Source organism: Drosophila obscura, unplaced genomic scaffold (assembly GCF_018151105.1).
Source record: "Drosophila obscura isolate BZ-5 IFL unplaced genomic scaffold, ASM1815110v1 contig_36, whole genome shotgun sequence".
Lineage (NCBI taxonomy): Eukaryota > Metazoa > Arthropoda > Insecta > Diptera > Drosophilidae > Drosophila > Drosophila obscura.
Window position 1 is genome coordinate 1,862,172 of NW_024542824.1, and position 14,127 is coordinate 1,876,298.

A 14,127-nucleotide genomic window follows, 5' to 3' on the forward strand; every position below is an offset into this window, starting at 1 on the left:
GGCTACGCTACGGTTTTGGCCTTAGCCATTGATGTCTGGTTAATCGCATAGCACACTGACTGTCAAGGCAAAGGCAGCAGCAGCACCAGCAGCAGCAGCAGCAGCGGCAGCAAAAATTCAGCTGGAAGAAAAATAGTTGTGGCTGTCGATGATGCGGGCTGCAGGAAGAGCAGCAGAAGGAGAAGGACAAAGCACGGAGCAGACTCCTCCGCGCCGGCACGTTGGATTGTGTAGTCGACTGCTCTGTTTACTCTCGAATAGTTATAGAAATGTTATTGTGCGCCATGCAAATAGACGCGTGGGAAGGGTGGAAATGGTGGGAAGGGGAAGTCCCTTAGTCTTCTTAGTCCCAGCAGACTGCAACGCAGAGTTGACTCTCGTTGCATGCAGCCAACCCGCAGGCCGCGGCAAGGACTCAAAGCTTAAAGTAACCTTTGTAACGCGATTAGATGGGAGTCCTTGGGAGTCCCCGTCACCCCCCGAGAATATATTTGGGTTCCACTTGGAGCAACTCCTTCCGGAAGGCGGATGGGTAGAATGGGTAGGATGGGTAGCGGAGACCATCACCATCACTGGAGTGTATTTTTATTAAGTATTTGCGATTTATCAAGGAAATCAATATGTCGCCTAACCGATTGCCTGTCCGTCCATCCTATCCTGTGCCTGTGTATCCGCCTATCCGTATATCTGCCTACTTCCCTGCCCATCTCCCATCTCCCCAGCTTCCGCTCGGTACTCGTATCGTTTCGTATCGGAGAGGCATATGAAATCGAGACCATTCACTTCCGCCCATTCACATTCACATCCCCATTCACTCCCCCCCCCAACCCACCCCCCCCCACGGACACAATTGAAATTGAATAAAATTACTTTTCAAATTATTTGCGATACAACAACAGCGGAGGAGAGCGACACCCAGGAGCAGTAGCAGGAGCAGGCGCTGGGGGCAGAGACAGCACATGGCGGTGCCAGAAGTGCTTATCTATGGGAAAATGTTAACTGTATGAAACCCATAAACTGTAGATATGCAAAGCCCTCCTCCTCCACACCACACTCCCCTGCTCTGTTGCCAGTAGTCCTGGCCGTAGAGAGTGAGCGGAGAATACGTAAAAACAAATAACAATTTTGCGCTCAAAATAGAACACAAACAACAGAAGGAAGGAACAGCGCGAGAGGAGCGCCTACACAGCCAATCGCATTCACATATCTGTAGAGGATGGGGGGCGGGCAATGGGAGGATGTGGATGTGGATGTGGATGCGGATGCGGGCACCCCCAAGCAAAAGTATCGATTTATGCATATTAAATTACACGCACTGCCTTACACAATACTCGCTATGCTCCGCTCCGCTCTGCTCTGCTCCGCTCTGCTCGCATTTGTATTTGTATTTGTATCCAATGGATTCGTGCGCCGCCCGGTGCTCCTTTCGAGCAATTTATATTTCCTTATTGGCCATCCAGCCCCTCTTGTGCCACTGCGTGTGTATTTCTGACATCTCAGTTCTCGGCCTCCGCCTGCTTCGACATCATTACCATTGGGATTCCACACTAGCGCCCAATTTATAAACGTTTGGCTGTTTGGCTTATCTTGGGGCTGTTTCCGCCTCTTTCGCTTCTTCTGCCCGCCCTGCAAGGACACTTGGCGGCGAGTCCACAGAGAGAAAAGTCCAGAAAAGCAGGAAGAGAAAGTCGGGCCAAAAGATGGAGACGCACGGATAAGGCGGGACAGGACCGGGGCCCTCCCAGTCGAGCTGGAAATTTATTTCAAATTGAAAATTCTTCTTGCCGATTGAAAAATCCGCTTTTTTCTCGCTCAGTGAGCCCCCAGGAGCCAAACAACTTTCATGCCGCCATATACACAGAGGGACACCTCCATGCCCCATGCCCCATTCCCCATGCCACTCCAATTCGAAGGCCGCGGAGTGCATATTTTAGAGCAACTTACTGCAGTGCTCCTCCGTTTGGTTTGGTTTGGCTTGGTTTTGGGAGAGCGAAAGGAGAATTACTTTTTTCGTTTTTTTTTTTTCGACTTTTTTCGACACTGCTGCCGGAGCCGCAATATTCAGAAACTATCCATTCGAACATCCAGGCAATCAGGAGTTGACTTTGTTGCATAAGCGGCGGCCATAACTCACGCAATCCTCCCATCTGTGCCCTGCCGTGCCGTGCCGTGCCGAGCCGCGCCCTGTCCTGTCCTGCCGCACCATATGGAAACGAGAAATCCGCAAAGTGGAAGTGGCGCAAAAGGAAACTCGTTCAATTTTCAATGAGCACTTTTCGTCGTAAAGAAGAACGGTGCTCGGTGAGGGGGGAGGGACGAGGAACGGACTCCGTTTGCAATATTAATGCGCTTCAAACGCCCGTCCCCCCAGCCCAGCCCAGCCGAGCCCAGCCCGCCCAAAAGAGAAACGCCCAAAACGTTAAGAGTGTCAGCCGGCGAGTGACCAGAGAAGAAGCCATCCAAGTGGATGTCCTCGAGCGGAGTTGTGCGGAAAGGGGAGCGGGGATATTTGGGTCACTCGGGAGGCCCGCATCGGGCATCGGACCCGGATCGAGGAATCGAAGGCACTCACCATCCCATCCTTCGCAGCGACCACGAAGCGCACTCTTAATTATTCTGGTCACATCTGTTATGTAAACTGCGACCAGGCCATAAAAGTCCCCCAAGATGGCAGAGGCGGAGGCGCCGCCTGAAGTAAGCCCAAAAGACAAAGCCCGAAACGGCGACGTGGTGCGGAGGCTGCGGTGCGGTAGCTGCTTGCTGCCCCTCCCACTCTCGTGCGTTGCAAAAATTAAAAACGAAGACAGGAGCCAGGAGCCAGGACCCGGGACCCATAAATAAGCGGCCACCTGTCCTGGAGCAGTGCCTTAATTTTTAAAATACTTTTCCCCACGCCCCACGCCCGCACACAACACCTTTTTATATTATATGAGAGCATGAGGGACATGCGGGGGGGACATGCTCGGAGGGAGCACGCAGAGAACGTGGCCCGCACACAGTGGCAGCTCCGAGATCGGAGCTTTGCGTAGTTACTGCAGGCAGTTGGCGAAGGTCGGTCCTCCATGGACCACAGTACACAGCCGCACGGTAGGGCTGGCTGGTGTTCGCATTTTCCACCTTTCCAGTGCCCCGCACACAGCCGGAGGTGTAGGTAAGCGGCGGCCATCAACATTTTGCATTGCTGTGAATCCGTTGTTTCATCATTCGCGCGGTACCAGCCACAAGGGTGGGGCAGGGCATCTGGCTTGGGTGGCCCACTCTGTACTTTTTAATTAATGTTGACCGCAATTTGTGCCTGGCTGCTGGCCGCCGTCCTGTGTCCTGGTCCTTCTTGCAGCTGCTTTTCTCCGTTTGTGTTATCAGGTTTTGTTTATCAGGACTTTTCGCACGGAGGCGCGAACCCTTTGGGCCGTCACCAGGTAGCGCCGGCCCCCCCGGGGGGGCCATGCCATTCCACAGCTCTGCCGCAGTCACCCACTGGGTTATTAAGAGATTCATAAAATAAGCTCTGCCTGGGTGGGGTGGGGGTCCAAGAGCAGTGGGGGGAATCTCGACCAGCATGGATGGATGGGTATGGCATCATAACCTGTTCGCTCAGCGGAAGCCGTTTGCCATCTTGGTGCGGGACAAGTGCCAGTTCTTGCAGAGTCCAGTGCAGAGTCCAGATCCAATGCAACCAATTAACTGTACTCGCAGCAGTCGTCGTGCCCAAGTAGGTCTGCTCCATCGATCCATGACGATCCACAGACGCGACGCGGACCCCTTTCCCTTTGGCTAACCACATCTCGGCCGCAGCTCGCAACAGGCAGCAAAGGTCGCTGGAAAATGGCATATCAATTACTGCGGTCGCCATCCCGCCGCTTCCTGGATGTAAGCTGAAACCAGCTGCTGCTCAATCGCATCGACAGTTGGCATGGCAAGAACCCAAACAGAAACATAAACAGAAAACAGGCTTGCCAGGCTCGAAGCTCGAGTGTCATCCAGAGCGAGGGAGAGAGACGCAGTATAAGAGTTCCAGTACCAGTAGCTCCAGTTGTGACTCAAAACGGGTTGCAGACTGGCTTACAGATCATAACAAGACACAACAACAGATACACATGGGATGGGGTGGTTGCGGTGCGCCTTGTAGCAAATATACAGGCAAATACATTTCTCAGTGAATCGTAGCTTGGGCTGACCGTTTTACAAAATGTCCATATATTTACTTAGATTGTTAACCATTGGATTAGATGTTGTTGTTGCCGCCATGGATGGTGTTGGGGCAGAGTAGATGCTGCTGCTGCAGCAGCAGGCACAGCCGGGTGGCAGGGACAGCGTCTACTTCAACTTCTTCTTGGGGCGCAGGTTGTTGGTGTGTCCGCACTTCTTCTTGCGGCAATTGGTGGCACGGGGGTGCAGACGGGCGTAGCACTTGCGGCAGATCATCTTGTCGCAGTTGTACTTCTGGGCCAAGATGCGCAGCGAGGGCTCGATGATACCACCACGCAGGCGGAGCACCAAGTGCAGGGTCGACTCCTTCTGGATGTTGTAGTCGGACAGAGTGCGGCCATCCTCCAGCTGCTTGCCGGCGAAGATCAGACGCTGCTGATCTGGGGGAATGCCCTCCTTGTCCTGGATCTTAGCCTTGACATTCTCGATGGTGTCAGAGGGCTCGACCTCCAAGGTGATGGTCTTGCCAGTGAGAGTTTTCACAAAAATTTGCATTTTCGGATCGTTGCTGCAAGCACAAAAGTCGCAATTAGTTCAGTTCGCACTAGTTTAATTTCACGAAAGCGTCACATTTTCTGACATGTTTCGTTTGTGTGGCGGCTTCGAGGTTAGGTCCGACCTGCTGCCAAGTGGGCGGTCTTGTTGGCGTTCTATTCCGGGCAAACCGCCTCGATGCCACCAGTTTTCGGTGCACAAACACATGGCTCGCCCATGGGCAGTATGTTTTTGTAACACTTTCGCTGTTTGCCAATTATTTTCACATTATTTCAGAAACTTACCCAGAAAAACGTGCAACCAAATGCTATTTCAAAAGAAAAGGAAAATTAGGGGTGTGACTACATTGATATGTCAATACATCGATATAAGCAGGCAGGGTAGCTGCGAATGAAATCGATACTTTTGTGCGATATGCGGTATGAAACGATGCATTAGTGGGAGTGTTGGGACAACATTTGACATTTAAATAATTAAAAATAAACATTTGAATCAGGTAACACAATGTGTATAGAATTTGCAAGCTCTTTAGTACAATCGTTTCTTTGTCAGCTAATATATACTATATACTTTTTGGTATATTTTGTCGTAGGTATATATTTTTGGTATATTACGGTATATTTCGAAAATTAGCAGGTATATTTTGGCGACCACGGTCACACTGGGCGCTAATTGCAATTTATAAAGAACGTTGTGTAAAAAGAAAAACCCTGAGAGAAAAACGTGGATAACGTTTAAAGTACACAACATGTCGACTGCGGGTGATGAACAGCCTGCGGCTGAGAGCGCGGTAAGCTAAATCAAGGCCTTCTTCGATTGCATCAGCCGTGCTAAAGACATTTCAATGCCCCCATTTTTTAGGTGGCTGCTGGGAATGGGAACGCTGAGCTGGCCAACAATGCGGGTGCTGAAGGTCAAGAACCGCAGCCACAGCCACCCCAAAATCAGCCCTCTCGCATGGAGTCCTTCTTTGCGATGACCAAGTCGCTGATCCTGCGAGCCCTGATCATCTACTTTGTCAGCTCGTTCTTCCGAAAGCCGACGACGAATGCCGGCGAAGACAAGAGCGTGGCCGCAGCGGGTCCAAAAATAACCGCGTGGAACTTTTTTGAGAACGGAACAGATTTCGATTTGCACGTCTGGCTGTCGGAGGAACCGGACGTTGTGAACTTCCAGCAGAAGGCGAATCTGCTGTGGCTGCAGGAGGATCTCACGTATGGGGACTGGAGCTCGGGCCCCTCCAGGGACGGCATCTACAGCCACAACCTGAAAATTAGGGCCAGTCAGCATTTAATGAACAACGGCAGCGTCTACCTGCACGCCTTTGTGACGAGGAGCGGCGAGAGCCCGGACCCCAAATCGGCGAACTATGCCCGGAGCGGTCACATGGGCCACCAGCAGCACCAGCTGAACAAGTTCAAGAAGCTGCGCGTGAATCGTAACTACAACCTGCTGGCCAGCGAGAAGGAGAAGCTGGAGCACGAGCTGAAGCACGCGAATCTCAAGGACCAGATCGTGTCCCACTGGCATCCCAATCTGACGGTCAACCTCGTGGTGGACCAGACGAACTGGGCCCAGGGATCGGTGCCGCCGCCACTGGACGAGTATGTCAAGTTTGTGGATGGCGGTAAGACCTATTTGCCCATTCTGTTTGTCAATGACTACTGGAATCTGCAGCGTGAATATTTACCCATAAACCAGACCACTCCCGAGCTGGAGCTGCACCTGACCTTCCAGCCGCTCGGCATGTTCAAGTGGCAGCTGTATGCCGCCAAGCAGATGAAGAACAAATGGGCTGGCAACATGCTGGGCGACATTATGGCAGCTGGTGCGGTGGAGGAGACCGACGAGGACCAGGACTCGCTCAAGGAGACCCTGCTCGACACGAACATCTATCTGCTCGGCATCACTGTGGCCGTCTCCATACTGCACTCGGTGTTCGAGCTGCTCGCCTTCAAGAACGACATTCAGTTCTGGAACAACCGAAAGTCGCTGGAGGGCCTGTCCGTCCGCTCCGTGTTCTTCGCCGTCTTCCAGTCGCTCATCATACTGCTGTACGTGCTGGACAATGAGACGAACTTCATGATACGCATATCCTGCTTCGTGGGCCTGGGCATCGAGGTGTGGAAGATCCACAAGGTGGTCGACATCAACTACAACCATGAGGAAAAGATCCTGGGCGTGTTCCCCCGGATCAGCTTCAACGACAAGGGCTCCTACTCTGAGAGCTCCACCAAGGAGTACGACAGGCTGGCCTTCAAGTATCTGGGCTGGGCCTGCTTCCCCCTGCTGGTGTGCTACTTCATCTACTCGCTGATCTACAACGAGCACAAGGGCTGGTACTCCTTTGTGCTGAACATGCTCTACAGCTACCTGCTGACGTTCGGATTCATCCTGATGACGCCGCAGCTGTTCATCAACTACAAGATGAAGTCGGTCGCCCACATGCCGTGGCGCATGATGACCTACAAATTCCTCAACACATTCATCGACGACATCTTCGCGTTTGTGATCAAGATGCCCACCATGTACCGATTAGGCTGCTTCCGCGACGACATCATCTTCTTTGTGTTCCTCTACCAGCGCTGGCAGTACCGCGTCGACCTCAAGCGAGTCAACGAATTCGGCTTCTCCGGCGAGATGGAGGAGGAGGCCGCAGCAGGAGCAGCTGGCGCCAAGCCAAAGCCCCTGCCGTTGGAGGGGCAGGCGAATGCGAATGGGGCGGCCATCGAGGCGGCGGCCCCCACGACCAAAAAGACAGCCGCACAAAAGAAGCAGGACTAGATAGAGCCATGTTGGCCACATGTACGAGCCAGTAGCCAGTATATGCATTAGGAAATTTCAAAGGCATTACATATTATATCTAATATCTACATTATACTCTAAATATGTATGGTAATCAAATCAGTTTTCAGTATACATATAGTCAAAATATTCTCCTATCCCTCGCTACACTCCTCCACACCACACCAATCCACTCCCTAGGGCTAAATTGTATGTGTATGTACGTATTTGTGTTAACGTGTTTGTGTTTCGAGACCACGCTTCTTCCCAGCGTTGGATGATCAAATAAATTAAGTGTGAGATAAAGACGAATCCACTGCATCTTATCTAATCTCGTCAAGCGATGATGTGGCCACACACCCGCCAAAACTGCTAGATAAAGTCGGATGGATCATGCTTGGCTCGAGGGAACATCACCCCATGCCTGAGGAAAAGGGAATTGAACATCTGTTAATATACACGTGTATATACTAGGAATGTTGTATATATGTGTATTGATACGAATATTCTTTATTTGTTATGCATATGTACATATGTATGGATAAGTAACCGTCATGAAAACATTGGCTCAGCTGTTTGCTAATATGCGTCCACTTTGCAACACTGGCTCTTCCACAATTTACAGCACTGAACACGTACCCGGGTAAATTTCAACAATTCAAAAGAACACGTGAACCACAACACAGAGGAGGTAATTTCGCAGAGGAAATATGTGTAATGAAATTAACAAAAAAAAAGGTTAAATATCTAAAAACCTTCTCTCCAATTCTTATATTTATATAAATGTTCATATAATGAGTGCTTGGATGCATCCCACTGCAAATATTATGCTGCTCCTGGGCTACAAATGATCGAGTCACACGTACGACAACGACGCGGCAGTGGACTTGTTGTCGACTTGGGCATTGTGTTGGGGCCATCGCCCACACTATAGGCCTGGCTGCCGCTGGAAGTGGAAGTGGAACGAAGAGCAGCGATAAGCACGGTAGGAGGAGGGAGAGGAGGAGAATCCGCGAATTCTCTACTGGCAACAACAGCAATGTGTCGCGTCGTAGGCTCAGCTATTTTTATTGGTTTACCTTTCTGACTGCTCTTGGGTCTCGAGCGTGGACTTGGCTCCAATCGCAGCCTGCAGCAGAAGCAGAGCAGCAGCGGCCGCGGCGCATCACTGGGCTGCTGCCTGGCCAGGACTTGGGACTTGGAGTTGGAGTTTCATTTGGTGCTGGGCTTTGCGTGTTTTTGTAATATTTCTCAAAAGATAAGAATGCGACCAGACCGGGCTGCCTCTGTTGCTCTGTTGCGGCTGCTGTGGCCGTTTGCCGTTTGCTGTTGCTGTTGCTCCCATCCCAGCTTGGCGCGGTCCGTGGCTGGCATTTCGGCAGCGACGACGACGACATTCATAAAGAAATAAAATCGGACAAAACTCTTGTTATGCTCTTTTTACTACATTAAGTGACAGTTTTACGAGGCAGCCAGCGAGTCGCGGGACTTGGCTGCGGTTTGCTTCGTTTTCAGTTCGTTCCCTGAGAGCGCGCGCTCGCCCAGTTGCCCCATGCTCACATGCTGCACACTCTCCATGCAATTCAATGTGGTCTAGGCAGAGTGCACATGGTACATACGTACGTACCTGAAGTATGTGTGGGATTTTCGGATGCAACCCAACCCAACCCTATTCCCTCTGCACTCTACGGTACCTTTGGCTGTTCCACACAGATTACAATCAATATAGAACCGAGGGCTCGCTTAGGTTTTAAGTGCCATCAGGAATTCCTGGAATTTCACCAGTCCCAGATTCGAATTTCGAACCTAATAAGAATAAAGATGGCCAGCCAGATCCAGCGACATCCGACCAAAGACAACCACCAACCACCGTCCCGTCAGTCTGCAGGCAAGATCCGAGCCAGCCCCAGACAGAGACTCATTGTCAGCCTTCATACTCTCTGACTCCTTCATACATATGTACATACATGCATACATATGTACATACATACATACTCCAGGGCGCCCAGTGGCCGACACACGCATCACATGGACGGGACGGCGAGAGAGCAGAGCTAGTTCACACTACCAGCCCCAGCAGCAGTCCAGCCCCGGTAAAGGGAAGTAAAACGCAGGTCCCAAACACCAAACACCGAAATTCCAGCATCGAAAAAAAATGAGGCACCAGCAGCAGCAACAACAACAGCAGCAAAGTAAACGACAACTAACCATAAGAAAAATGACCAGCGATAATTTTAATTTGAAACCAGTTTCTATGCTAAACAAAATTCTACGGCGCTGCCCAAGACGGTCGGGTCGGTCCGCCGATCCAGGGAAGTAACCAAATAAAAAGTGCCCGCAACAAAGAGAGCGATGGCGAGAAAGAGACTAGGAGAGACCCCAGAGAGGGAGTGAGTGTTCGGTGTTGTTGTATAGAGAGAGAGAGAGAGAGAGAGAGAGAGAGAGAGAGCCGAAGAAACAGAAGAATTTCTTATTCCTAAAGCAAACCAAACCCGACCTGGAAGCAGGCCTTCGTCGTCATCGTCATCATCGTTTTCGTTTCCTTCTCCCCCTCCCGGCCAACTTTGGATGGCAGCAGCTCCTTGGTGGAGTTGAATGTGGTGGAGTCGGAATCGGAGTCGGAGTCGGAGTGGGACCGAGTGAGCACGACTGAGCACAATAACGAAAACAACTACAACTACAACAGAAACAACAACAGGAGCAAGTGAAGCATCCCATCCCCACACCCCACCACACACACTCTATGTACACTGCAGAGCAGGCAAGTAATTTTTATTGTTGTTGTGTATGGGTCGCCGGTGGCTATTGAATCTTGTCGGACTGGCTATGGGTATGCACCACTGCGGGGCTGCATTATGGCCTAAGTCGGAGGGGCGGCTCTGGCTCTGGCTCCGGCTCCGTCTGCGCCCCCAGAGTCCAAGGCACAGCGAGAGCGAATCGAATAGTTTCATAGAAGAGCTGCCCAGAGAGAGAGACAGAGAGAGAGAGAGCGCAGCACAGGCAACATTTCCGAACAAGAAAATGAAAAACGAAACTGCAACAAGTGAAAAATGTGTTGCAGGCCTCCGCTGCCACAACGCCGCTGCCACAACAGGTAGACTGGGCAGGAGAGCGCAGAGAAGAGCGCTGAAGAACAAGCTACCACATTTGGCACGTATATGGCGGTCAGCAGAGTCTCTCTCTCTTTCGCTCTCTCTCTCTACGTCTCTCTGTGTGAGATTCTTCTCTTGGCCTAAACCTGTCAGGCGGCTTTTCCAAGGCAGGCTTGGTTCGGTTCGGTTCGGGTCGGCTCCCGCTATGCTCATAATCTCTGCTTGCAACTCCACTCGTGGCGCTCGGCATTCAGTTTTCAGTTACGTTGCGACCACTGAGCGAGGCTTTGGGCCGAGTTCTGCGATTTGAAAAGGCGCGCGTGCGTGAAACGGTTGACAAAAGTGAAGGTGCGTCGGAGACTTGGATTCGGTTTGCCTTACCCAACTGGGAGATACATGCCACTGCATATATCCGAACATAAGGCCGCCTCCTCCGAAGGTGCCCCTGTGCAGTGCAGTGCAGTGCTTCCTTCTCTAGGCACAAATCCAAATCAATTTGTTGAAATATAAATCCAAAGCAGCTGGCAAATTTTGTGCTCTGGCCCCAAGTGTATTTGTGTACCTGCTGCGCCTGTGTGTGTGCGTGTGCATCTGTGTGTCGCCGTTGCAAATTTTTATAAGTGAAAAATTCCAACAACGTTGCAGCAGCAGCCGCAGCAGCCGCAGCAGCCACTGCTGCAACAAGCCATATACAAGAGCGAAAAATGAAGCAAAACACGTTTTGCTAAAAAAAAAAAAAAATATGCTGCGTCTGCGGCCGTTTGTGCCCCTGTGCGTTCGTGTGTGTGTGCCCCCATCGGTATCGGTATCCATGCCTCTGCCTGTGTCCGTGTCCGTATCCGTGCGAGCCCACCAACACTAAAATGCATGTAAAAATGTGAAGAAAAATGGTAGGTACTCCTCATACTTATGTATGTATGTACATACAAATATTCATAGTTATGCTATGGATAGCACATGCCTGAGCATATAGCTTGGAGGGGATTACACTGATCTGATACTGAGTTGGGGAGTTGGGGAATGGATCTACCAATGATCCAAACCAATGCTGAAACTCGAACTAAAAATTTGCATAAAATCCATAAACCAGAAAACAAATCGCTTTTCCGCTCATTCCCATTCTGGGAGCACGCCCACGCGCACTGCAAACAGCTTTGGCTAATGCATTGGCATTCATTAGAAATGAATACAATAAAAGTGTGGTATGCAAAAGGAAACGATGAATGTGAATGTAAAATGTATGTGACACACACGTACAGCACATACGATTACTCGTACTCTCGTACCTTTGAGCAGACAGAGCCGCAGCGTCTTGACGCGACTAACACAAATAAGATTAATTGTTGAATTATTATAAGCCAAAGCCAAAGCCAACGGTAACGTAGGCAGAGGCAGTGGCAGGGGCAGTTGCTGCTCTTGTCGTTGTCGTTGCCGCTGTCGTTGTGGTTGAAGTAAAGGTTGGCCTCTGTTGTTGTTGTTGTTGTCGGATGCTGAGATGCTGGGGCTCAACCATAGCTGGGGACCGTGAGCCGATTTCATCCGATCCGAGAGTTGAGCTGAGCCGAGAGTTGAGCGAGCGCACAAATGGCTGTTGCCACGTAATGGCTGAAATGGTTGAGCATTTTCTGTGTGTTTTCTGTGAGTTTTGTTATTGTAAGAAATATCGACAAAAGAAAGAAGAAAGAAAATATTCCTTTTTGTTCAAAATCTTGTAACCCCTCTCCATGGCCATGGTGTGTCCATTGTGTATCTGTATCTGTGCCTGGTATCGGCTTGCGCTTGCACGCCGCTCAGCAGCGAAATGTAAATGAATATGGAAATATGAAAAACACGTTTTCTTTGCCCCAAACCCAAACCCAAACCCGAACTCCAAACTCACAAAGCTCCTCCACTCCACTCCACTCCGCAGCTCTGCTGCTCGGCTGCTTGCTTCGACTTGTAGTGAGATGTAAAGTGAAAAGCCCAAATAAAATAAAAATTCATAATAATAAGGATCGGGCGCGGGGCATGGGCATGGGTGTGTTGGGGCCTCTGCCACTGCCACTGCCTCTTCGTCTTGCTCCAGGCGATGCTGCAATGAGCGTTCCTCACGAAATTTCGACGACTCTGTTCCTTGTCGCCGAAAGATATCTGTTCTGTTCTGTTGTGTTCTGTTCTGTTCTAGCGATACTTGCATATTTTCTACGCTCTGCCCTTTGTTGTGTATTTGAATTTGCATTGCAAATTCGCTCTGATCTGGTATACTACGGTATGTGTATACAGGACCAGGCAGAGGCAGAGGCTGAGACAGAGCCAAATCATGCACAGATATCGTATTTATGAGCTCTCAAAAATAGCCCGCACAGCCATCCCATCGATATTAATGGCGTGGAAACCAGATACCAGATATGCCATGGGCCGGCGATGAGTATGGGAAAGTGTAAAAGAGACAGATAAAACAATATGCATACATCAATCAAACAAATGGCTTTTGCCTTTCTTTCCCTTCCTCGAGACATTCGTGGGGCCAATATTTAAATCTCGATGCCTGGCTCTCTGGGTTCACTAACACGATTGAACAGTGAACTCTTCGGAGTGAGCTTTTTGGAGTTCAATCTGCACACTGACTGGCGAATATCGCCCCCGAGGGCTTCACTTACATCGGAAACATCTGGACCGGACCGGTACAATGAGAGTGACATGCTCGCCTTGTTGGGTGAAGGTTGCGGGGTGGAGAAGGGGAGAAGTTTCAAAAAGTTTGAAATACTCGGGGACCATTTTGAATGTCTTACTAATGCAATCGGTATTCGGTATTTGGTATTCGATAGAAACAAGAGACAGGCCAGGCACAGGTACAGACCCCTTTCTGGGTTACGTGTACGTGTGTGTGTGTGAGTGTTGGTCCCGTCCCGCAATAAAGAAAACAAAACACTAAGAAATCAAAAATATCTTTGATAGAGACCAAAAACGAAATGAGAAGTCTGCCAGGAACAGCACCAGAACCAGCAGCAACAGCAGCAGCAACAGCCCAGCCAGCAACAACATCCAACAATACCATTAGAGCAGGTAGATTTTGAAGATTAATGAACGGGTTCGGCTTGAAAAGCTTCGCTTCGGGACAACAAAAACGAAATTTACGACGCATTTTCAGCTACACACATACATACATATGTATGTATGTCTGCATACTCGTAGAGATCCGATCCACAGCCCACATTCTGACAGATACTGCGGGTCCCCTGCCATACTTTTGTCTAGTTAGTCCATCTAGCAGTGGCATATACCCTTTTCTTTTTCCTTCCAATGGGTATTATCATTTCTAACAATGGTGCTCCATGCGTGGTGAGCGGCAGGGTATACCGTGGTCGAGCACTCCCTGCTGTTGCTGTCCATTTGGGATTTTACGCTATTCGAGTGTTAATACGAATACGAATCAGTTTTAGAGCTCGATTCTCGATTCTATACAGTGCTGCACGTTGTTCTTGGGCTTTGGTCATCGCTGAGCGGGGCAGGGGGTCTCCCGTCTTTGTATTGATACTCTTATGGAATCGAAAACTAACAAGAGATT

General features: G+C 50.1%; 2 protein-coding genes across 2 annotated transcripts; one reads left to right on the plus strand and one right to left on the minus strand.

The window, feature by feature from the left end:
- Positions 1 to 4,111: 4,111 nt before the first annotated feature.
- Positions 4,112 to 5,091, minus strand: LOC111079483 (ubiquitin-60S ribosomal protein L40). The gene is made up of 2 exons (XM_022374677.2): positions 4,989 to 5,091; positions 4,112 to 4,717 (listed from the first exon to the last, which is right to left on the minus strand). Exon 2 carries the CDS (start codon positions 4,702 to 4,704, stop codon positions 4,318 to 4,320), a length of 387 nt encoding a protein of 128 aa, XP_022230369.1. The 5' UTR covers positions 4,705 to 4,717; positions 4,989 to 5,091; the 3' UTR covers positions 4,112 to 4,317.
- A 259-nt stretch (positions 5,092 to 5,350) lies between these two features.
- LOC111079463 (cleft lip and palate transmembrane protein 1 homolog) lies at positions 5,351 to 7,591 on the plus strand. Its single transcript, XM_022374645.2, has 2 exons — positions 5,351 to 5,494; positions 5,566 to 7,591. The coding sequence occupies exons 1-2, from the start codon at positions 5,453 to 5,455 to the stop codon at positions 7,486 to 7,488; spliced, it is 1,965 nt and encodes a 654-aa protein (XP_022230337.2). The 5' UTR covers positions 5,351 to 5,452; the 3' UTR covers positions 7,489 to 7,591.
- The last annotated feature ends 6,536 nt before the right edge of the window (positions 7,592 to 14,127 follow it).

Coding starts and splice junctions, on each gene's coding strand:
- LOC111079483 (XM_022374677.2), bottom strand. CDS start 4,704: ATGCAAATTTTTGTGAAAACTCTCACTGGCAAGACCATCACCTTGGAG.
- LOC111079463 (XM_022374645.2), top strand. CDS start 5,453: ATGTCGACTGCGGGTGATGAACAGCCTGCGGCTGAGAGCGCG. Junction 5,495..5,565: donor AGCCTGCGGCTGAGAGCGCG/GTAAGCTAAATC, acceptor CCCATTTTTTAG/GTGGCTGCTGGGAATGGGAA.